At 55.7% G+C, this 21,636-nt stretch overlaps 2 protein-coding genes across 4 annotated transcripts; one reads left to right on the top strand and one right to left on the bottom strand.

The window, feature by feature from the left end:
- Nucleotides 1-590: 590 nt before the first annotated feature.
- LOC120375511 (cryptochrome-1-like) lies at nucleotides 591-10,614 on the bottom strand. The gene is made up of 11 exons (XM_039496174.1): nucleotides 10,489-10,614; nucleotides 9,779-10,038; nucleotides 8,125-8,319; nucleotides 7,867-7,985; nucleotides 6,630-6,784; nucleotides 6,000-6,140; nucleotides 5,116-5,283; nucleotides 4,040-4,180; nucleotides 2,879-3,030; nucleotides 2,201-2,430; nucleotides 591-1,675 (listed from the first exon to the last, which is right to left on the bottom strand). Exons 2-11 carry the CDS (start codon nucleotides 9,991-9,993, stop codon nucleotides 1,608-1,610), a joined length of 1,584 nt encoding a protein of 527 aa, XP_039352108.1. The 5' UTR covers nucleotides 9,994-10,038; nucleotides 10,489-10,614; the 3' UTR covers nucleotides 591-1,607.
- A 1,100-nt stretch (nucleotides 10,615-11,714) lies between these two features.
- On the top strand, nucleotides 11,715-21,340 carry LOC120375449 (TIR domain containing adaptor protein). Of its 3 annotated transcripts, none has more exons than XM_039496089.1 (5): nucleotides 11,715-11,931; nucleotides 17,277-17,426; nucleotides 17,830-17,880; nucleotides 19,998-20,600; nucleotides 21,011-21,340. In XM_039496089.1, exons 2-5 carry the CDS (start codon nucleotides 17,372-17,374, stop codon nucleotides 21,052-21,054), a joined length of 753 nt encoding a protein of 250 aa, XP_039352023.1. In that variant the 5' UTR covers nucleotides 11,715-11,931; nucleotides 17,277-17,371; the 3' UTR covers nucleotides 21,055-21,340. The 3 variants fall into 3 exon arrangements, with proteins under 3 accessions (XP_039352023.1, XP_039352022.1, XP_039352024.1); XM_039496088.1 differs by having other exon boundaries at nucleotides 11,715-12,028; XM_039496090.1 differs by lacking the exon at nucleotides 11,715-11,931 and having other exon boundaries at nucleotides 17,277-17,479.
- The last annotated feature ends 296 nt before the right edge of the window (nucleotides 21,341-21,636 follow it).

The raw sequence follows: 21,636 nt of genomic DNA, 5'->3' as shown, positions 1-21,636 counted from the left end.
TTGCCTTCAGTCATGGGTCAGGTGCTATAACGACCAGTCACTTATCTGTCTAAAATGGTAATGCTCAGCGGAAGTAAATATATATTCAGTAAAGACAGGGAGTAGGGACCAACAGCACAGGCATCCTGAGCCTCCCCCACAACAGAAGCAAAACCTCCAGACAATGTAAATGAAAGAGCAAACTTTAAATTTGATTAAAGCTAATGTTATCTAATACACAGGTTAAGGAAAGAGTGTCTGTACAGCTGGGTGTAATGCTTAGATTAGCCACAAGTACAAAGTTTGGTTTAAAAGTCATAAAATATACCTACTCCACAATGTGCAATAACCCCAATTTAGGTAAATAAATTTAACAATACAGGTTAGATATTAGCATCCAATATTTGGGTACCTAGAATCATAGATTATTAGGGTTGGCAGGGACCTCAGGAGATCATCTAGTCCAACCCCCTGCTCAAAGCAGGACCAATCCCCCCATAGCTCCCTCAAGGATTGAACTCTCAACCCTGGGTTTAGCAGGCCAATGCTCAAACCTCATTCCTAAAAGGTTATACTAAGAGTAGCTTGTGGGAAGCAAATGTAGCCATGAGTGTAGATTGTCCCTCAGTAACTGAGAATTTAGGACGTGTTGCCCCTCAGTAAATACAATCCATCAGAGAAGTATTTCAGTTACTTTCCTGACTTTGGGACATCAAGATCAGCTCTGCCCCCACGCTCTTGTAAGACTCCACCTAGTGCTTCCAGGGATATCTGTAATACCCGAGGAGACCACAGCCAAGGGATAGTGAAATTATGCCTGGGTTGGACATGCTGCAGAACGGGGCGTACAGGTCCCAAGGATGGTGGCAATGAGTAACCAGCATTTCATGCTCAGTACAAAGATGGGCAAAAGGCCACATCCATGTCCAGCATCCCTCACTTTGGCCTCCCAAGCTGCTGTCTGCCAAAAGGGGGCAGCAAAGCTTAAACGGGGAGTTCACTACCGATTCCCAGCCAGGCTGGCGGGGCATTTGGCGCACCAGCAAGTTATTAATGTAGTGCAAGATGTGAGTTCAGTTCCCCACTCTGCCTCCTTAAGTGATCTGAGCAAGTCAATTAGGGCCAGATTTTTAAGGGATCCAGCAGCTCCCACTGGAAATCTGCCCAGTAATCTCTCTTTCTCAGTCCACTTGTGTGGAAAACGGGTGGTGAAACATCTACCTCCCCGAGTGCTGTAGGGTGAATTCACCCTAAGGTACGCAGACAAACTGATCCACTCCATGGCAATGGCCTTTCCAAAAGAGAAACTCCGCTGGGAGCAGCATAGAAAGCACCAGTGTCAAAGGACAGTTCACCGAACAGGCTCAAGGGGCTGAATGAAAGGGTGCAGCATGAAAAGGTTTCCTGAGCCAATAGGAGAGGTAGTGCCCAAACCCCACCCTAGCTTTCCCTAGTCTCAGAAGGCCAGGGCTCCTAGCTGTCAGTCAAGGGATTAGAACAGAGCCCAGAGCTTCTCTTCATAAAGCCCAAATGGGATCTTGTGCTGCCTGGGGTTCTCCCCTTGCGGCACAGAAGAGACTGGCCCATTGTCAAGATCCACTGGCAGTGCTTGAGGAATTCAGCTGCTCTTAAGTCTTTGGTTTCTTTGTCAGCAGTTCGGCCACAGAGGGACCCGCAGGTGTCTTCCTTTTGGCACCTAATGGGAGAACAAGCAGCCAGGTTATTAGGCTGAAGGGGGCAGGACTGTCCTGTCTTCCCTGCTCAGACACTGCACAACAGCCCTAAGAGCTGTGGATGCTGGCATGTGGTGGCATGATTGGGAGACTCAGGAGAGTTTGGCATCTCTCAGATGGCAGGGAGAACCATACAGCAATAATAATAAACAACTAACACTTAGCTCTTGTGTAGCATCGCTCATCCATAGGTCTGAAAGTGCCTTACAAAGAGGTTGGTGTTATCACCATTTTATATATGGGGAAACTGAGGCACGGGGTGGTCACATGACATCCCAAGGACACCCAGCAGGTTAGTGGCTGAGCTGGGACTAGAACATAGGGCCCTGGAGTCCTAGCCATAGCCACTAGCCATGATGTCTCCCCAAGGGAGGGCTGCTCTGGATTGTCTCCTCCCATTCCTCACAGCCAGTACCTTGCACTTCAAACCTCAGCCTCAGAGGCCAAGCCGGGTAAGAGCAGCTCCGGGTAAGCGGGGGGGTCGTTACCTTTCTTGCCACCCCCTCCCTCCAACTGGGCCGTGGTGCTGGCCGATCGCCGGGCATAGGCTGCCTTCATCCGCTCCACGTTCCTCTTGCTCACCACCTCGTGCACCACGATGGGCTTGGGGTAATCTCGGCCAATCACGCAGCCTGCCTGCTCCTGCACGCTTCGCGGCGCCTTCCAGGGCTCATAGATGTACTCAGCGGGGAACTTCCGGAGGAAAGGGAGGTACTTCCTGCAGGAGGGTCAGGCCCCAAAGGAACAGGCAGGGTGGGTCAGTCAGCCCCAAAAGAAACAAGCCGAGGTGGGAATTCAGTGCCGAGCCACAGGTCCCTCAGTGCCAACTGCCTTCGCCAGTGTCTCCTAGCCAACCCAGGCTGAGGGGGCTGGAGCATGGTACGGGATCTTTGGCCCACTCATTTCCTGGACTGTCCACTGAAGCTGCCAACCGAGGGTGGGGGTAGCTATCTGACAAGAGCTCCCAACTTCCTGTCCTCAGAGCCCACCCAACGTGGGTTACTTCCAGTCACTGTCGGCCTAGAGCTGGAAGGATTCACTGCCACCAGCAGTCTCCTGGGTGGAGCTAGAAAGACAGAAACCCCCACCCCTCCCCCACCCCCGCTGTGTCCCCTCTGCAAGGCCATGAAGAGGCTGGGCTCTGCTGGACTTTGCCCTGCACCTACTTGATATACTCTCCGCCCTTGTCCGTCTTCTTGCCGAAGGCGACGGGCGAGTAGATGCGGAAGAACTGGTGGAAGAAGGCGCTCGCCGACAGCCACTGCCAGTTGCCAGCGTTCAGGGACCAGTCAGCATCCAGCAGCAACTCCTCAAAGACCTGGGGTGGGAGGAGTGGATGCTTTGGGGAAGGGTGAGATCATTCGTAACCCGCCCCCACCTCCAAAACTTTCTGCTTCCCTTCAGCCTGGGCTCAGCTGGGCTCCTGACCCATGGCACCGAGGAGGGGTGGCAGCTGCTCATCAGGCAGCCGGTCCCCAGAGAGTCACCCTAGGTGGCACTTCCCCGCCTACCTTCCCCCCCAGCTGCGGCAGGGGAACTCCCCCCACCCTCACACAACCTGGGTGGGCAAAGCATCCAGCCAGGAACCCTGCCAGCTTTCGGAAAGAGTTGGCACCTCCTGTGTAGCACCAGAAGTGGAGGGTAAAGATCGTGCCTGTGGGTTGGTGCCATATAACTGTGATTAGGGAAGGGCTGTCAGAGCAGCCAGGGAGAAGGGGCCATTGGAATAGGTTTGCGCCAGGCCCGTGGCTATTCACACCTCCCTTCCCAAGCCTGGCTTAGTTGTGTGGTGGGGCCCAGAGTCGCAGGCAGGGAAGAGCCGCCGACGCTGCCTAATTCATCGGAACGGGTTTAGTTTCTCACTGGGTAAGAGGCTGCAGGAGTCTCTGGCCGCTCTCCAGTCTCCATTCCCACCCGACCAGCCGTAGAGCCCAGCACCATGAATGACAGCCTGGAGGTCCCATGTCCTTGCAGGTCTTGTTCAGCAGCCCAAGGGCAAGCCTGATCTCCCCTCCGGCAGTGGGACCACAGGTAGCTCCTGCTGCCAGAGGCGGGGATGGCTGGATGGATGCCAGAGGCTGGAACTCCCAGCCTTGTTCCCAGTGGCTGAAAGCTCTTCGCGGCCATTGGCTGTGGTGCAATCTCCACCTCCCTCCCCACCATTTGCTCATTGGCAGGCAGGGTGGAGAGTTCTGGGATGAACTCCAGGCTATGCACGTCTACAAGGCAATGGTGCAGCCCTCAACCAGCCCATCAGCTTCTTTGTCAACCGTGAAGGTTCCGGAGGCCCCCACCATTTCAGCAGAGCCCCTTACGACATGCCTGACCTTTTGCCCTTGCTCCCAGGATATCCACAGGTCTCCTCGAGTCAGGAAGCAGGCCACAGCATGCCGGGCCAGGTGATGGATCCAGCCTTCAGTGCGCAGCTGGGTCATGATGGCGTCGATGAAGGGGTAGCCTGTCCGGCCCTGCCAGGGAAAGAGCTTGAGCTTAAACCTCCAGAAAGCTAATCCAGGCAGCCATGTGTGAGGTACACTCCTGGCTTCACCAGTGAGGTGTGGGGCTGGTGGGCAGACCCACAGAGCTAAGCAATCAATTACTGCCACCAGCCAAGGGAGATCTCTGGTACCTCGAGTGGCAGCTACTGTATTTTGAAGCTGAAGGACCAAGGTTCTAGCCCTGGCTGCCCATGCCTGCCTGAGGTATCTGGTGACCATGTCTATTGTCTGCCGAGAGTCTGTTCCTCACACCGTCTCTACCTCGTCCCTGTATTGAGCAGTTCTCCCTTTGAGACAAGCATTAGCAAGTATGGGTCAAATTAATCCCTGGTGTAACTCAGGCCCTGCAAGCACTGAGCATGTAACCGTCCTATTCCGCTATGCAGCTGCAGCTCCCAATAAACATGTAATTGAGGAAGCTTTGCTGCACTTTTCCCAGCAATCCAAGAGCTCTCCTATGCCAGCCTTGCCTGAGGGTGTGACCCGACAGCCAGGCCATCTCTAAGTGCGTTCCCTCTAGCCAGCACAACCGCTAACCTCCTTGGCATCAGCACTTGGTTCTCCAGTGCTCAGCAGTGGGAATAACCCCACCGGTGCTGGGAGGCAGAGGGACGGTCCTTCCAGGAGTGCACTAGAACGAAGATCAGGCATGTAAGGCTACTGGCCAGGCTCCCAGAGGCCAGGGAGGACTCACCAGGCCCTTCCCTCAGGGCGCACTTTGTTAATTCAGATTAAACCCTCCCTCCAGCTGACCTCTCTTGGCCCTTTGCAAGGATCACCTGACCCCTTCCTAACTGGGTCCAATAATTGAACTCTCTCCCACGGCCCTGGCAGACCACCTTGCTACAAGGCTCTTGTCACTGGGACATCATTGTCATTGGCCTATGTTCCCAAAAAATGGGTACCTCGCTCCAGGCTCTGAGGTGCTCTGGATTGTTATCCCAGTCCACCTGCACGCAGACGGGGTTGCCTTCCATCTTGTTGAAGTTGGGGATCCCAGCTCCTGCCGTGTAGAAGAACTCCCTCCACAGGAGCTGCCCATGCAAAGACACGGGCGGGTTGGAGTGTTTCCTCTGTCAAAAAAGGGCAGACGTCATTCTTCTCTCTGGCACATAAGCGAGGAGAGTCCCGGAGAAGGGATCCAATGGTGGTCCCTTGGCAGGGATTACTGCTATTGGTTTCCCAAGCATTCATATACCCGAACACTGAGAGGAGTTTAAGGCCTCTGGAAAATGAGGGATTAATAGGATTGGCTAGAGCTGGGCATAATCCAGGGAGGTGCTGTAAAAGCTTCCACCTTGCATGCAGCTCTACTAAGGTACTTCACTCCTGATCCACATGAGCCCCTGCCTAGGCCTGGGCTCTCTTATTCAGAGGCTACGTTAGAGCCAAACCCTAAAATCCCCTGGTTTTATGGACAAACTAAGCCTAGGACAAGCCATAAAACAGATTTTCCTTTGTGATTCTAGGGTTTAAACCCAAGAGGTTATGGTCTAAGTCTAACCAACTGCACCATCCAGCTCACCCAGCCTCTTCCTGCTAAGGGGTTCTGCTGCCATTTGTGCCCCATTCCCATTGGCACAGAGGCAGCATCTTCACTGACCATGCCAGGAAGGTTATTTGCCTACGTAGAGCAATAGATCTTACTCCAAATGCCCCACATCCGTATGATCCAGCAGAGCACTCTGACCTGCACAGTGCACCTACCGGCTCCTTTCGACCCAACGCAAGTGCTGGCAAGCAGCTGCCTGATAAAAGAGCTGCCGAGCAAACCTGGTTTCCTCCTTACCCCCTGGTAGATTTCAGCCAACCTCCACCAGAAGGTTCGCGCTGACAAGCATCCAAACTTGATGTAAGGGCTCAGCACAGTGGTGCTCGGGTTCAGGGAGTTGGGCTCAGTCTGGGGCTTCTGGAAATTACACACCCAGGCCTGGAAAAGGACAAGAGAAGCAGATGAGAGGTGCCCGAAGCCAGCCAGGGAAAAGCAGAGAGGACTCCCTGCCCAAGGGAAGACGATGGCCTAACTATAATGAAGGAAACAACTTCAAGCCAGGAGGTGCAGCAGCACCCCTAGTTCCAGCACCTATGATCCTGGTACCTAAATAAAACAGAGAGGGGAGTAGTCCCAGGCACTACCATTCTAATTAGCATTTTCCACCCGCTTTGCAGTCACTTAGCACAGGGGTAAGTGAACGCAGGTGCCAGGCAACAATGAATTAGGCCTGGGGTCTTTAATGGAGCTGATGGCAATGCTGTACTTACAGCCACGCTCCTAGATCTCTCCAGGACGCTCCTGACAAAGCCCATGTGGGCTCAGCACAACGTTGCAGGGAATCAACCTAAGATGCTTCTCTTACACCGTTTGCATGAAAGCTCAAGGCCTCAGAGGGGGAGAGGGGATCAATGCTAATTACCCTACCGTTCTGTTCATATGCAAGTCAAGCCTGCAAAGCGCCTCAGACTCTCCTCCTGGGTAGAGGCGAGGACCTGCTTGCTCCGGGTCCTGACCCAGCTCCTCCAGCGTAGGGATCCCATACTCTGCATCATGGTTGTCTTTGCAGGGGGTACAGCAATCTGGGGTAATAGGCACAGTCAGTACTTCCGTGCACCAACACTAAAATATACCGTACGTTTGTCTAGCCTCTTTAGTTGTAAAGAATCTCAAAGTGCTTTATAGAACTTAACAGGGATTGCTGCACCCAGCACTGAAATTCAACCACCTCTGGGGTGGAACACGGCAACTGTTTTACAGCCTCATAACACCACTACACCAGAGTCTAGTAGAAGAAGAATCCCATGGAAACTGCATAGGGATTTTTGGAACACACCAGGGAAGCCTAAAATACCAACCACGGAAGCTTTTAGTTGGAGTGCTGGGACATGTCCCCCTAGCAGAGAACCACCACATTGACAAAGGCTTGTCCCATACTCACTGTCCACATGATCTGGTCTGTACCCAGCCTGTTCCCAATCCCTTTACTGTGCCCGGCCCCAAGGACCCACCCAGTTCCACGGAGGCAGCCCCTGGCTTCCAGGACTCTGAGACTGGGCCTTCGGGCAACAACAAACCCTGCCTCTCTCTGCGGCTCCCTGCAGCGAATCCAGCCAACCCAGACTCCCGCAGAGGCTTGTACTGGGCCTGTCAGGGCACAGTGCTCTCACTGGGTATTTGCAACAACCCACGCAGCCTTTTCCTAACAAGGGAGCCATTTCTGAGTCACCTGGCTATCGAAGCTGGAGGGCCTTACGTTAGCCATAGGCCACCCTGGCCAAGCCAGTGCAAATGCCAGCCACGCTAGGCCAGACTCCATCTCTGTCCCAGTCTCTCTCCCTTGTCCGGTCCCAGCCAAGGGAGAGCAGCCAATTTCCCCAGAAGCCCACTCTTCATTCCCACCCAGGCACGGCTCAGCCCTTTGTCTCCAAGCAGGGCCATGCTGCGTTCACTCCCCCGCCTGCCAGAGCGTCCCACTGCTGAATGTCGATGGGACTTCCCGTTGTCACTCAGGACCCTCTCTTGATCTGGGTCGGTTTCAACCAGTTCCTTAACGACCCTGTTTGTTCCACCTAAATGGCGAGGTGACACACAGCTGCAAGGAAGGAAACTCAGGCACATATACAAATCATTAAAATACTACCAAACCCTTTGTTCCACTCACCCTTCAGATTTTCCAGAGTGGGAGCTGGCACGGGCCGCTTTGGTGGTCCCAGCGCCGCCAGGAGCGTCTGTAGGCGCACATAGGTCAGAGGCGCCTTGCCATTGTTTTCAGCAATTACTCTGTGAATAATCAAAGTGACCTATCACTGGGGAGAACCCATGGGGCAGAGGGCACTGCCACCCTCTTTTGCTGGGACTCCAGGGGCTTTAATGCCCAGCAATGAGCAAGCAACATGAAGACCCCACTCCTGGGACCCACCTATCAGTGTCATACAAGGTGTTGGACACTTTCTGAATAACCTGAATGCCATGTTCAGCTGCCAGCCTCACCACCTCGCGATCGCGCTGCCTGGAGTAGGGCTCCGTGTCTATCTCGAACGTCAGCCGTGTCACCTTCCACTCTTTAAAGAGGACCGGGAATACCTCCGTGGGGCGGCCACGTACCACAAACAGCCTGTGGAGATGCCACCAAAACCTAGTCAGCCAGAGCAAGGTAAACAGCAAGGCCCAGGAGCTTGGTGGCTGGGCTCAAGAGAGAGAACTGCATGGTGGGAACTGTAGTCTACACATACACTCATGCTAGGCCACTTCCAAGCACGGCATGTTGGGACTTGCCTCCGTGGGTCACACCTCCCTGTCAAAAGTCAGGACAGCTACAACCTGCTCCATTTTATGGCCTGTTGGGTGGATCCCTCAGGCTCGTGGCTGAGGGACGGTTGGGTTCCTCAGGCTTAGAATGTTGCTCTGGCTTCTACTTCTGACAGCTTAGCAGGGAACACAGGCGCGTGAGATCTCTCCATGCCGTGTCCCTTGGTAGTCTTACCGTACCAGCCTATGAGCTGTGCAAGGAGCCCCTAGCCCTCCACAGCTGAGACACGGCTTGTAAGCAGCAGTCTGCTCATCCCAGGGTGGGAAGGGAAATGCAGGCCACATAGCTGGGGAAGACAGCGGTCCAGTGAGGATATTTTGGAACCTAACTTCTACCCCTTTGGCAAAGCGGCTCATGTGTAAGACCTCTCAAGCATGCTGCATGCTTCATCTCAATTAGGCAGCTGGAGACAAAGAGGATTGTGAGGAACCTCCCCACCCCACCCTCACCCCTGGACAAATTCATCCCCATCAACTCCTCAGTAAAAGCCTTTCTGCTGCTGGTTACTCCAGCCCTCCTTCGCTGCACTTGCTCTGATAATGAGGTGCCCTTTAGAAAGGGCCTCTCAAGCCTCATTCAGTTAAGCTCAAGCAGCTCCCTGACGTTCTGGGGCTGCTCCTGAACCTACTTTGGAACCGCCTAGAGGGATGTGCATTGGGAGCCCATTTCTGCATTGCCCCACACGCTGTCACTCACACCTGGGCGAAGGGCACGTCACACACAATTAAGTGAGAATGGTAACCGTGCACTGGTGTCACGATATCACAGGGTGCAGAGCTAAAGAGAACCAGGCCCTGGGTATTTGGGGGGGGGAGAGGTGGGAGAAGCAGCTACCCCTGTATGGCTCATTCATCTAGCAGATGGAAGCATTAAATTGTTTAAAAGTAACAGCTGTGAATTGGGGAGAGGAGGGGAAAATACATTCGTTTGACTTGGATTGAATTTTTCAGAGGAAGGCAGTTCTCCAGGCACAGAACCTGCCAGCACTTTGCACTGTGAATCTGCAGCTCAATGGCACCGTATTCTCTGGGACAGGGAGCTCCAGGCAGCTGGGACCAGAGGGACCCAAGGAAGCAGAATTCTCGCATCTACTAGGCCCACCCTGCAAGCCCTGTATGTACACAGCTCCCAGCGAATGCAATGCGGGTCCCACGTGGACAGGGTTAGCAGAATTAGGCCCATTGTTTTTCCAGGTATCAGCGACAACCCCAGCACTCTAACCCTCCCTATACTCGGGCTGAATATCTGCCTGGACAGGACTTGCCTCGAGTTCAGTTTCTGAAGGCTCTCGTCCAGATCTCTCAGCGACTCGACCAGAAACCTCCAGCGGTTGACGCTGACCCGCATGTTCTTTGGGAACCAGGGGTCGAGGATGAAGACGGGATAGAGCGTGTGGCAGTCTGTCATCGCTGCCAGCAGGGCAGGGTTATCGTGAAGGCGAAGACCCTTACGGAACCAGTGGATCGATACGTGCTTCATCCTGAGGGTCCGGCTTTCTTCTCCTTTGTCTCAGTGTCGGGTCTCCTGGGGGCAAAGGAAAACAAAGGAAATCACCTTGAGAACAGGCATGTGACTCCTCCCCCCGTCCCCAAGCCAAACAGCACTGAAAGCAATGAGAGTTAGGTGCCTAAATACCTTGGGATCTGGGAAATCAGTGGGAATTAGGCACCTGAAACCTTGGAGGATCTGGGCTCACACACTCAGGGCTCGGTCCAGCCACACACATTGCATATATTCTACGGCCAGAAGGACCCAGGGTTGTGAGTTCAATCCTTGAGGGGGCCATTTGGGGAACTGGGGTAAAAATCTGGGGATTGGTCCTGCTTTGAGCAAGGGGTGGGACTAGACGACCTCCTGAGGTCCCTTCCAACCCTGATATTCTGTGACTCTGCCCTCACCCAGTCTGATCTGCATAGCAAAGGCCATAGGACTTTCCCTGACTCAATTCCCGTTGGAGCTCCACTGCCTCCTCACCTGGGTGCTCCTCAGCAGGGACCCCTCCAGCTACACCAGGCGGCTCCTTTCCCTGCAGAGCCGGCCACAGCCAGCACCTTCTGGCCTGGGATTCCCCCAGCCCGCGTGGGTAACCCTCGGCTTCCCAGCCTGGAAGTGAGGTTACGAAACAAGCCGCTGTCAGTCAAGGGGCGTGGGCCTCGCAGGCATCCAACCAGGGGGCAGGAGACACCCAGCCCGCCCAGGGAGGAGCAGAGCGGAGCTGGCGGGGGGGTCCGTAGGTCTGATCTGATCGCAAGGGACGGGGCGGGATGTCCCTGCGGTGCGGCCCCAGGCGGGCTCTAGCTGACAGCAGCGCTGGGGGCAGGACAGCGCGGGAGAAGGGCCACTTGCGGAGCCCGGCTGGGGTCACGGAGGGCGGGTGGGGAGAGGCACCGGAGGGGTGGGGGGGTGTCTCTCCCTTGCTCTTGGCGAGCCGTGTTCAGGGCCCGTCAGCAGAGCCCGGCCGCCCCCCGCCGGGTTGTGCAAGCCGCGTCGGCAGCACCTGTCCCACCCCCCACGCGCCTGGGGACCCCCGGCGAAATCGCCCCCCCCGCGCGCCTGGGGACCCCCGGGGAAATCGGTGCCCCCCCACGCGCGCCTGGGCACCCCCGGGGAAATCGGTGCCCCCCCCAGCGCGCCTGGGGACCCCCGGGGAAATCGGTGCCCCCCCACGCGCGCCTGGGGACCCCCGGGGAAATCGGTGCCCCCCCCAGCGCGCCTGGGGACCCCCGGGGAAATCGGTCCCCCCCCGCGCGCCTGGGGACCCCCGGGGAAATCGGTGCCCCCCCATGCGCGCCTGGGGACCCCCGGGGAAATCGGTCCCCCCCACGCGCGCCTGGGGACTCCGGGGAAATCGGTGGCCCCCCCCCCCACGCGCGCCTGGGGACCCCCGGGAAATCGGTCCCCCCCACGCGCGTCTGGGGACCCCGGGGAAATCGGTGCCCCCCCCCATGCGCGCCGGGGGACCCCCGGGGAAATCGGTTCCCCCCCCACGCGCGCCTGGGGACCCCCGGGGAAATCGGCCCCCCCGCGCGCCTGGGGACCCCCGGGGAAATCGGTGCCCCCCCCACGCGCGCCTGGGGACCCCCGGGGAAATCGGTGCCCCCCCACGCGCGCCTGGGTACCCCCGGGGAAATCGGTGCCCCCCCCACGCGCGCCTGGGGACTCCCGGGGAAATCGGTGAACCTGGGCGCGCGAGCCCACGTGCGAAGCTCGGGAGTCCCGCCCTGGGGCTCCACCCCGCCCTGGCCGCCTGCTGTTTCCTTGAAGGGGCGGGGAGCAGCCGCCGACTTCCCCAGCCCGTCGCTGGAGCGGAGCGGCGGGCCCCGGAAAGCCCGAAGCGGACGGGTCACGCAGCCCGTGCCCCGGCGGGGAGGCGCGCACGGAGGGACCCCCGGAGCCCAGCCGGAGGCGCAGCGCCGGTTGAGTGAGTAGCCACCTGTCGCCTCCCCGCCAGCGCTGGGCCAGGGGCCCCGGGGCAGCCTAGGCGCATGGCACCGGCAGCTGCTCCTGCGGCCAGGTGAGCGGGCAGGGGCAGGGACAGGGGCAGGGCAGCTCCGGGGGGCCGGGGCACCCCAGCCGAGGCAGGAAGCTGCAGCCGGAGGGAGGCAGGGTGGACGCAGGGTGGACGGATATCATGTGCCTGGCAGCCCGGTTAGGTCACATTTTTTTTTTCAGATCCCTTTTTGTGCGCCCGGCTGGCAGGCTGCAGAGGGCAGCTGGTGTGGGTAGCGGTGCCAACTGCTGCACCAAACCCAGCACCCTGGCCCCGCCCCCTCTCATTCCTACCCTGCCCTCACTCATTTTCACTGCACTGGTGCAGGGGGTTGGGCTCCGGGTGGGGGCCCGCGGATCTGGAGTGGGGCCAGAAATGCAGGCACCGCCCCCTGCAGTTCCCGTTGGCCACAGTTCCCGGCCAATGGGAGCTGCGGAGTCGGTGCTCGGGGCGGGGGCAGCAGGTGGAAACCCTCTGTCCCCGTCCCAGGGATGCAGGGACGTGCCAGCTGCTTCTGGGAGCAGCTCCAGGCCAACCCCCTGCACCACCAGACTTTTAGCAGCCTGAAATTTCTCGGTCTGGCTTCAGTAGCTTCTGGGCGATGGAACCTGATTCTGGAGACTCCCAGCGAAACCGGGAGGTTGGCAACCCTAGGGGGTGCAGACCCAGAGCTTTGCGAGGGGCTGACTCTCAGTCTGTTTTGTGCAGAGGGAAATCCGTGGGATGTAGGAAAAAAGCCTAGGGGAGCTCTACAAAACTCCACCTGTTATCCTAAGTTCCCACTAAGCTGCGTGGCTACATACCTGCCTGTTAAGCCCTATGCAGGGGCTCAGCGCTGCAGCCAGGGGAGAGGCACTCGCCCCTCCCCGCCAGCCCCAGCGCGGACCTACTGCGGCCGGGGAAGCGGTGCCGTGCCCCAGCAGGGAGCGGCTGTGGCCAGGGGAGCACCTCCCTCGGCCTGGCCCAGGCCTGCGGGAGCTGCCGCGGCTGGGGAGAGATGCCTTCCCAGGTCCCAAGCTGTTGCAGCGAGAGAGGGCTGTGGGGAGTCGTCTCTCCCCACTGCAACCCCGGGGCAGCCTGCAGCCCAAACCCCTGGCCCCACCCCAGAGCCCACGCCCCCTGCACCCCAACCCTCTGCCCTAGCCCTGAGCCCTCTCCTACAACCCAACCCCCTCAACCCTGGCCCAACCCCAGAGCCTGCAGCCCCCCAACCCTCTGTCCCACCCTGGAGCCTGCACCCCCAGCCAGAGCCCTCATCCCCCCCCCCCAAACCCTCTGTCTCAGCCCTGAGCCCCCTCCCGTACTCCGAACCCCTCGGCTCCACCCCCAGCAGATGACTTTTATGTGCACCAATATGAAGGTGACGTGTCACACATCACCTCCATATTGGTGCACATAACACAATTCATTCCGCACATGGATGTAAAAAATTAGAGGGAACACTGCTGCTATCTCCAAGCTGCTGGGTATTTCTGTTACAGTGAAACAGTTAATGTTGCCACTTACATGACATTGTTAGGTTTCAGGGTTATCAGGCGGTGAGATTAATGGAAGAGCCCCTGCCACTGAGCTCTCATTTCAGGCTCTCTGCAGGCTTACCCGGATAGCCCCATATCCAGGTCACTAGTTGGAGGCTTTCCTTGGAAAGGGTTAGAGGGGTTTAAAAAGTGCTGCGACCCTGCTGGCCTGGCATGATGGCTCCATCACGACCCACTTCCTCAGGGTCAGCTGGTGGGCCTGGGTGGGGGGCGCTGGGCTTGCACCCTGCCCCCATGGAATGGGGCCTCCAAGCTCAGGGATGTTCCAAGAGCGATAGGGCTTCCATGAGGGCAGGACCATTTCACAGAAGGCCAGTGGCTCTGCACAGCTCCCGTCTCCCAACAGCTGGCCTCACCAGGCGCTGCCCCAGGCCAGGGGTGGCTGAGCCGAGGGGGACGCCACGTAACATTGTGCTCTTTGCGCTGACTTATGATGGGGAATCTCCGCCTGGCGGAACGAAGACAATACCACGGAGCCTTGCCACCCCTCTGGCCTAGCCCCTTCCCGACTTGTGGAGCCTGAGCTGTGCCCGTGAGAGGTCTCCATGCAGCTTCCCTTATCAAACCTCCCCTCACATGACTGTTGTTAGGGTTTATGAGGCAAGGCCCAACAACGTGCTCAGCTAGGGTGACCAGACAGCAAGTGTGAAAAATCGGGTCAGGGGGTCGGGGTAATAGGAGCCAATATAAGAAAAAGCCCCAAATATCAGGACTGTCCCTATAAAATCGGGACATCTGGTCACCCTATGCTCAACCTTTTATGAGACAAACGTAAAGAGCCCCTGCCCCAAGTAGCCCCCACTCTAAGGGACAGATGCAGAGAAGATGAGATGCGCTGGTGCTAATTTAAGTATATAACTCCCTTCCCAGAGCACAGGTCCTTTGCTGCTGTGCATAGCAGATTATGGCTGCACATGCTGCTTCGTTTTTTTAAGGTCACTCGTGCATTTAGTCCTTACTAAGCATTGGCTCGTTAGAGTAACATGAGGGCTGAGACAGTGCTTGCTCATCTGCTATTGGAGGGTCGCTCATGAGCACTAAGACGGCAGACAGCAGCTTGTTGTTGTAGAGTTGTGGGCTCTCGAGCTATGCACTGGCTCATTATTGCTCAGACTGCATCCGTTAGTTTGTCATTGTAGGGTCCTGGGCGTTTTGGTTGGGGGAGGGAAAAGGTGAGCAAGGGAGAATTTTTACCATATTTGAAGCATTTATTTTAGGAGGGAAAACACAAATTACCATTTGGCAAAGATATATCATTGTAAAAAATCTGATTTTTGGCCCCAACCTCCCCAGCCTCAGCGGTGTCATTATTTTCAGACAAGATTCTGAAACAACCAACCCTAGAAGGATGCAAATCATGTGCGAGGATACCACTCATAGTATATAGTCTCACTGCTCCTTTGCTTTCTCCATCTGTTTGTTGCATCCATCATCTCTTGTCATACTTAGCCTGTAAGGTCTTCTGGGCAGGGACGTCTTTTTGTTACTCATTTGCATGGTGCAGAACATAGTGTGGCTGGTGCTCTTGGGGCTACCCCTAGATGAATGAATAATTACACACAGCTGTTTTTTTTTAACCTAGGAAATCACGCACACAGCCAAATTAATATATTAAAAGAGCAGGTGCTCCCCCATTCTCTACCCCTCCCATCTTGGGTTAAGATCGTCTTTGCTAGAGAGAGCGGGAGAGGAATTGCTGAATCTATTAATTTGTGTACTTAGTTACATTTTGTTGTAACCAAGGAGGGAGACCCTGAGATCAGCTTTCCAGAAATAATTGTACTGTGTTCCTGGCAATAGAGGGTGTGTATTTAAGAACATAAGAACGGCCATTCTGCGTCTAACCCAGTATCCAGTCTTCTGACAGTGGCCAGTGCCAGATGTGTCAGAGGGAATGAACAGAACAGGGCAATCATCCAGTGATCCATCCCCTGTTGTCCAGTCCCAGCTTCTGACAGACAGATGTTTAGGCACACCCAAAGCATGGGGTCGCGTCCCTGACCATCCTCGCTAATATCCATTGATGGACCTATTCTCCAGGAATGTGGCTAATTCTCTTTTGAACCCAGTTATACTTTTGGCCTTTGCAACATCCCCTGGCAACGAGTTCCCCAGGTTGACTGTGCGTTGGATGGAAAAGTACTTCTTTGTGTTTGTTTTAAACCTGCTGCCTATTAATTTCATTCCGTGACCCCCAGCTTGTGTGTTTATATGAAGGGGTAAATAACTTTTCCCTATTCACTTTCTCCACACCAGTCATGATTTTGTAGGCACCTATTATATCCCCCTTAGTCATCTCTTTTCTAAGCTGAACAAAGTCTTTTCAATTTTTCCTCATCTGCAAACTGTTCCATACCTCTAATCATTTGTGTTGCCCTTCTCTGCCCATCCGTGCCAGGTGTGGGCAGGCAGGCTCAGCAAGGCAGGATCCAAGTGTGAAGGGGCTTAATGTGGGGGGATCCAGGTGTGGGTTGATAGGATTCTGTATGGGGCAATCTGGGTGCGGGCAGCTCAGTGGGGGATCTGGGTGTGGGGGGGATCTGGATGCACAGGGGCTTATTGAGAGGTTCTGGGTGCAACGGTAATTGGACTTCACAGGAGGTGTCCAGGTAAAGGTGGTTGGAGCTCAGCAGGGGGGTTGATGTGGAGGCTTAGTGGGGGGGTCCAGATGCTGTGGGAGTGGGGCAGGGATCCAGGTGCAGCTGGTTGGAGCTCAGTAGGGTGGGGATCCAGGTGTGGGTGGCTTGTTGGGGTGGTCCAGGTGCAGGGGGAGTGGGGCCCAGCGGGGGAGGGTCTGAGTGGGTGGGGGCCTGGATGCACAGGGGTTCGGGGGGGTGAGGGAGCAGCTCTCTGTACAGGGATCCCTCTCCGTGCAGCTGAGATGCGATGGGCGCAGGAAGCGGGGGGAGGAGAGAACTTTCCAGAGACTCCTGTAACTGAGGGAGAAATCTGGGGGTGGGTCTGACCCAGCCCTGGATGCTGTGCAGGGGAAGAGGAAGTCCCGTCCTCCCCAGTCCAGCCAGGACTAGCAGCTGAGCTCGGCACAGGGTAGGAGCCACCACCCAGGTCTTCCCCAGTCCTGCCTCCTGCCCCACAGTGATTTACCTCTCTGCCAGCTGCCCTGGGCACCCGAAACATACTGCTTGGGAGGGTCGCATGACCACTCTTGTGGCTTCCCTTTGCTTCTCTGTCAGAAAGTCATTTTCCTGTGGGAAAGCAATGAAATCTGCAGGGGACATAAATTCTGCACATGTGCAGTGGCGCAGAATTCCCCCGGGAGTACTCTTGGCAGTTCAGGGATTTGGGCAACGAAGATGCCACAGAGAGCACCACAAAGACTGTGCTGAAACAGAGCCTGCCTGCCTCCCCTGTGCCTGAGGGACACCTGGAGCCAGGGGGAGGCTGAGCCATGAGCCCAGCTGCAGAAGGCCGCACATAGGTGGGACCACCCCACTGTTTGAGTTGTGCTCGTGGGTGGGACGGAACAGTTGTTACGAGGCCAGAGCCTGCCTGTTTGCATCCCAGGAAGGTGGACTTAAGCCCAGGGGACCAAGTGTCCACTCTGCAAAGAGGGTGCTCTGCTCATGCTCCCAAGGATTCCTATTTGGGTGGAAGGGTCTTGACACCTTTGGGTGCGTTTCCAGACGCTGAGGCCATCAAAACATTGTGCTTGTCTAAGCAAAGCTTGAGCGTCAGCAATAAACGGCCTTTGTTCTCATTTCTTTATTTTAAAGAAACTGCATATTCGACAATAAGGATCCAACCACACTCCGGCTCCTGCTGTTGCAACACAAGAGAACCCGAAGCATCCAGTCTGGTGCTGGCTCTTATGGAGCAGCTGTCCGCCTGCCATGCTACAGCCAATATCTTTAGCAACACCCTAGGTGATTCGTGATGGAAGGGTGTGATATCTGTTGGTGGGCAGGATAGCTTTTAAGTAAGTAGATTTAATGCAGGCTAGATGGCCTGGGAGACTGACGTGCCCTGTCTACCCCAGACCAGACACCCATGGCAATGAGTGATCTCTTACGCAGCGCTTGCTAATGGAGTCTGCACGTGGAATACACTGAGTGTTCTTCCCCCGGGAGTTGGGGGCATGGGGTGCAGTGGTAAAGACGCAAGCACGATCTTTTTATTCTGGAATTGTACCCAGTGGGTCCTGGTCTTTGACTGACTCCTAAGTGCTATGGGCCTACAAATACAGAATATGCTGAATTTAATACCAGCATGAAAGGAAGCAGACCAGCTGCTGACCCCCTGACCCTCCCCTGCCTCTCTCTGTTACAGGTCAAGATTCATGTGGGCACTTCTCATCTGACTGTTACCCCGATATGGCTGGTGAGTAAACAAGCAGCATGTTGATAGCATGATCTGATTGAGCGAGGGGCTGGGAACAGGAGGCAGAGTGTCTGTCCCCGACTTGCTATGAGCCCGGGAGAGTCGGTTTTACTCTGGGGCGGTTTCCCCATTCTATGGACTAGGGGTAACATACCCAGCTCTGTAAAGTGCTTTGCACTCATAGCTGAGAAGGGACATCAGCGAACCACTAACCCCCCCCTCGTCCATTTCAACTCTCGCACACCTTGTAAGATTCTAAATGAACCGTATCGGCTCAGGGCAGGGACTTGGCCACTGCTGCGGACAGCCTCAATGGAGATCTCAGCTCAATGTGCAGCTGCAGTCCAACCCCCATCCCCAACCTAGCAATAAGATGGTGGGCTGCACAAGGAATGGGACGGAGAATACCCAAACCTATCAGTAGTGACCGATGTAAATCAACTGTGTGGTCCTCTCTGGAATACTGTGAGCAGTACGGCCATCCTGCCTCTAGGAGGACGATGGGAGTTAGCGAGGCTTCCAAGAGAGGCAGCAAGAATGAGCAAGGCCATGAGAATTTTCCCTAGGAGAAAAGATGGGATTGTTTACCTTAGAAAGTGCATTTAGATCACCCAGGTGACCTAACCCTCCAGGTGAGTCAGGAGAATCCCACCTCCTGGAGTTAGGGTCAGAACAAAACCCCAAATCTTACACCCCATCCACAGCCCTTCCTCTCAGCACCTGTCCTGTTCCAGAACAATAGCCTTTCTCTTAGCTCCTGTCAGGCACCGTCAGAGGATCCTCAGTTACCACAATACATGATGACAAATTCTGGCTGGGATGTTGTGAGGCGATGAGTCATCCCTGAACTAGAGCCTGGCTAAACCACACATGTGAATGAGTCACTCCTGTGTGAGGCTCCAGCCAATCCAGGAGCTGGTCTGGTGACTCTCAGGGCAGGTATATAAACCGCTCGGGGAGACACGGCAGCTCTGTCTGCCCAGCTCACTTCATGGCTTCGAACTCATCCCCGCCCGACAGCGGGGACACACTCCGCAGGCCTCAGCCTGCTCCAGCCCTGCTCTGGGTCCAGCCTGGCTCTCAGCCCTACTCCTGCCTTGCTCCGATCCTGCTCTTGACTCCTGATTCTGGCTCTGACCCCTGGCTCCAGTTCCTGGCATGACCGCCACCACACAGACCACTAGGTGTGACCATCCATGTCTCAGTTTCTGACATATTAAACTTCCTGCTTCGGGGCTTGAGCTGATCTCTAACTATAACAGTGGGGGGCACTGCAGGATTCTTACATCTTCCCCTAAAGCATCTGTTGTTGGCCACTGCTGGAGAACTCAGGTCTAATCCAGTTTGGCAGTTCCCATGTAAACCTGACCTAACTCCTAATTTAGAGCAGCCAGGGATTTGGGGTGATGAGAGCTGAAGTAAGCGGTAAGGAGGCAGATTTTGCACTTCATCCCGTTATTTTACTAACTCTCGTAGCCTTGGAAAGGCTGCCCCATGTGGGGTGGGGTGGAGCAGCTGCCATCCCACAGAGCAGTGAGTGGAGGGGGAAGCTTTGTCCAAGGGCACCCATGCAAACATTCGTCTGTGCTGTGCAGAGAACCTCAGTACTTACAGCTCACCGGGTCCCATATGCAGTCAACTACCTGGAGCTTGGATCTCCCTCTGCAGGAGGAAGGACAGAATGATCCAAACTAGGATCCTATCCTGGGGCTCCAGAGAGTCCGGGTATTTTAGACCCGATGCCCAGTGGCTCCAGTTAAAACCTCCTTGAAAGCCAGGATTTTTTTTTAATTGGCTTTTGATTACAGCCCAGTCACTCGGATCCTAATCTCCCTGTGCCCTTCCGTGCCTGGAGCTGTACAGAAAGGCCTCTCTCTTGAGACACTGTTGGACTAGACCTGTCTCCTCCACCTTAGCACCAGACCTGTCTGCCCAGGTCCTGAGGCAGGGCTGACACTTGGTCTCTGCGACTCAGCTCCCAGATGGCCCCATGATAAGAAAGCAGGAGGTTCGATGTCTGGAGATGCTCCTTGTGGTGCACGGGGAGGGGCTGTGAATATGCCCAGGAGGCATTTCAGCCTTCAGTGAATCTGACTCTGATCTCTTAAACTCCACAGGCTGGGTCAGGCAGCTCCTGCAGAAACCCAAGCAAAGCTCCAGCTCCGCAGGAAGCAGCTTGAACACCAAACAGTCACGCTCCTCCTCTTCCTCCTCCTCGGTGACAACCGCCAGCTCTTCCACCAGCAGTTCAGTGGCCAGCCTAGGACAACTGTCTCCTGCCTCCCAGGTGAGCATCAGCAGCTCAGGGAGTGCCCGCTGGGCCAAGAGCTACGACGTGTGCATCTGCCACAGCAACGGGGACTTTGAGTTTGTCGAGGAGATGGTCTCGTATCTGGAGAGCCAGACTGAGGGCATCCGCTGCTTCCTGCAGCTGCGGGATGCCATGCCGGGGGGTGCTATCACCACAGAGCTCTGTGACGCCGTCCAGAACAGCCACTGCTGGGTCCTGCTCATAACCCCTAGCTTCCTCGAGGATCCCTGGTGCAGGTACCAGATGCATCAGGCGTTGGCAGAGGCGCCGATGGCCAATGGACGCACCATCCCCGTGCTGAAGGGCATTGACCGGAGAGATTACCCCCGGGAGCTGAGGTGCCTCTATTACATCGATGGGACGCGCAAGGAGAATGGCTTCAGGCAGATTAAGGACACGATCCTGCGCTGTAAGTAAACTGTCGGGGGCAGTCGGCTTTTTAATGGGCCCATCTAGGGTATTTGCTCTTTACTCTGCTAAACAATCTGGAGTGTCCCTTCGATCAGACCCTGCATTTCCATTGCACCTTCTGGGCTCCAGGAGTGACTCTCACCAGCCACGGGGTGGAACACAGCAGCTGTCTGACGGCCCACACTGTACAACCTTCTGGGATGGGAAGTAGAGAATCCTGTGTCCCTCTGAAATTGCAAGGGAGGATCTAAAGAGAAAGGGCTGGGGCCTCTGTATCCCATTGGAGTGAGCGTAGGATCTCTCTCTCTGGGAGGAGAGGTACAAATATGTTACAGTGTGACAGCGCTGGAACATCAGTCCAGCTGAGATCCCTTATAGTGACCCTGGTTTATTTCCTGTGTCCCTCAGACCTGCAGGAGCTCTGTCGAAGCACCGTGAGCAGAATAGAGTGACTGGATCCTGCAGGGGAAGGGAGCACCTTGAGAAAGCAGATCCCGGCCGACGGGAAATGGAACAAGAATCCACACTGCTGTTTCCAAAGTCTCTGGAGCTGCCTCATTTGATCTCAGTGGAGAGCAGTTTCCAGGTGGCCTACAGCCAAGTTCCCTGATGCACAAAGCACCTGTAGAATTACAAATGGGAACCAACTCTCACGAGGGCTTCCGAACGGAAGCATTTCTCTCGCGTCAGGCTGCTCCACACCATGAACGCTAATACCAGGCACTGCTGAGAGGACAAGCAAAATGTCTACCACCAATGGAGAGTGAGGCGTACGTGTGGCTTCTGGTGCTAAAGACTTGGAAGAAGCATGAGGCTTGTTCCACGTTGTACTGTACAGTGCAGGGGACTTGGCTGGAACCTGGAGCTTGAGTGTTGGTGACTCCAAGTAGTCGAGGGTAAACACAGGTAAATGGCGTTTACCCACTTCTCATTTGGGGAGTAGGGAGTCTAGTTTAGGTTTCTTCCTTTCAGGAAGCTGATAGGCAGCTAAATCGCTAACGACCTTCCAAAAGCCAGTTTGGAGCTCTTACAAT

This window comes from Mauremys reevesii, linkage group 12, assembly GCF_016161935.1.
Source record: "Mauremys reevesii isolate NIE-2019 linkage group 12, ASM1616193v1, whole genome shotgun sequence".
Taxonomy (NCBI): Eukaryota; Metazoa; Chordata; order Testudines; family Geoemydidae; genus Mauremys; species Mauremys reevesii.
The sequence above is the reverse complement of the archived record's forward strand: the minus strand, read 5'-3'. Positions and strand labels throughout refer to the sequence as shown.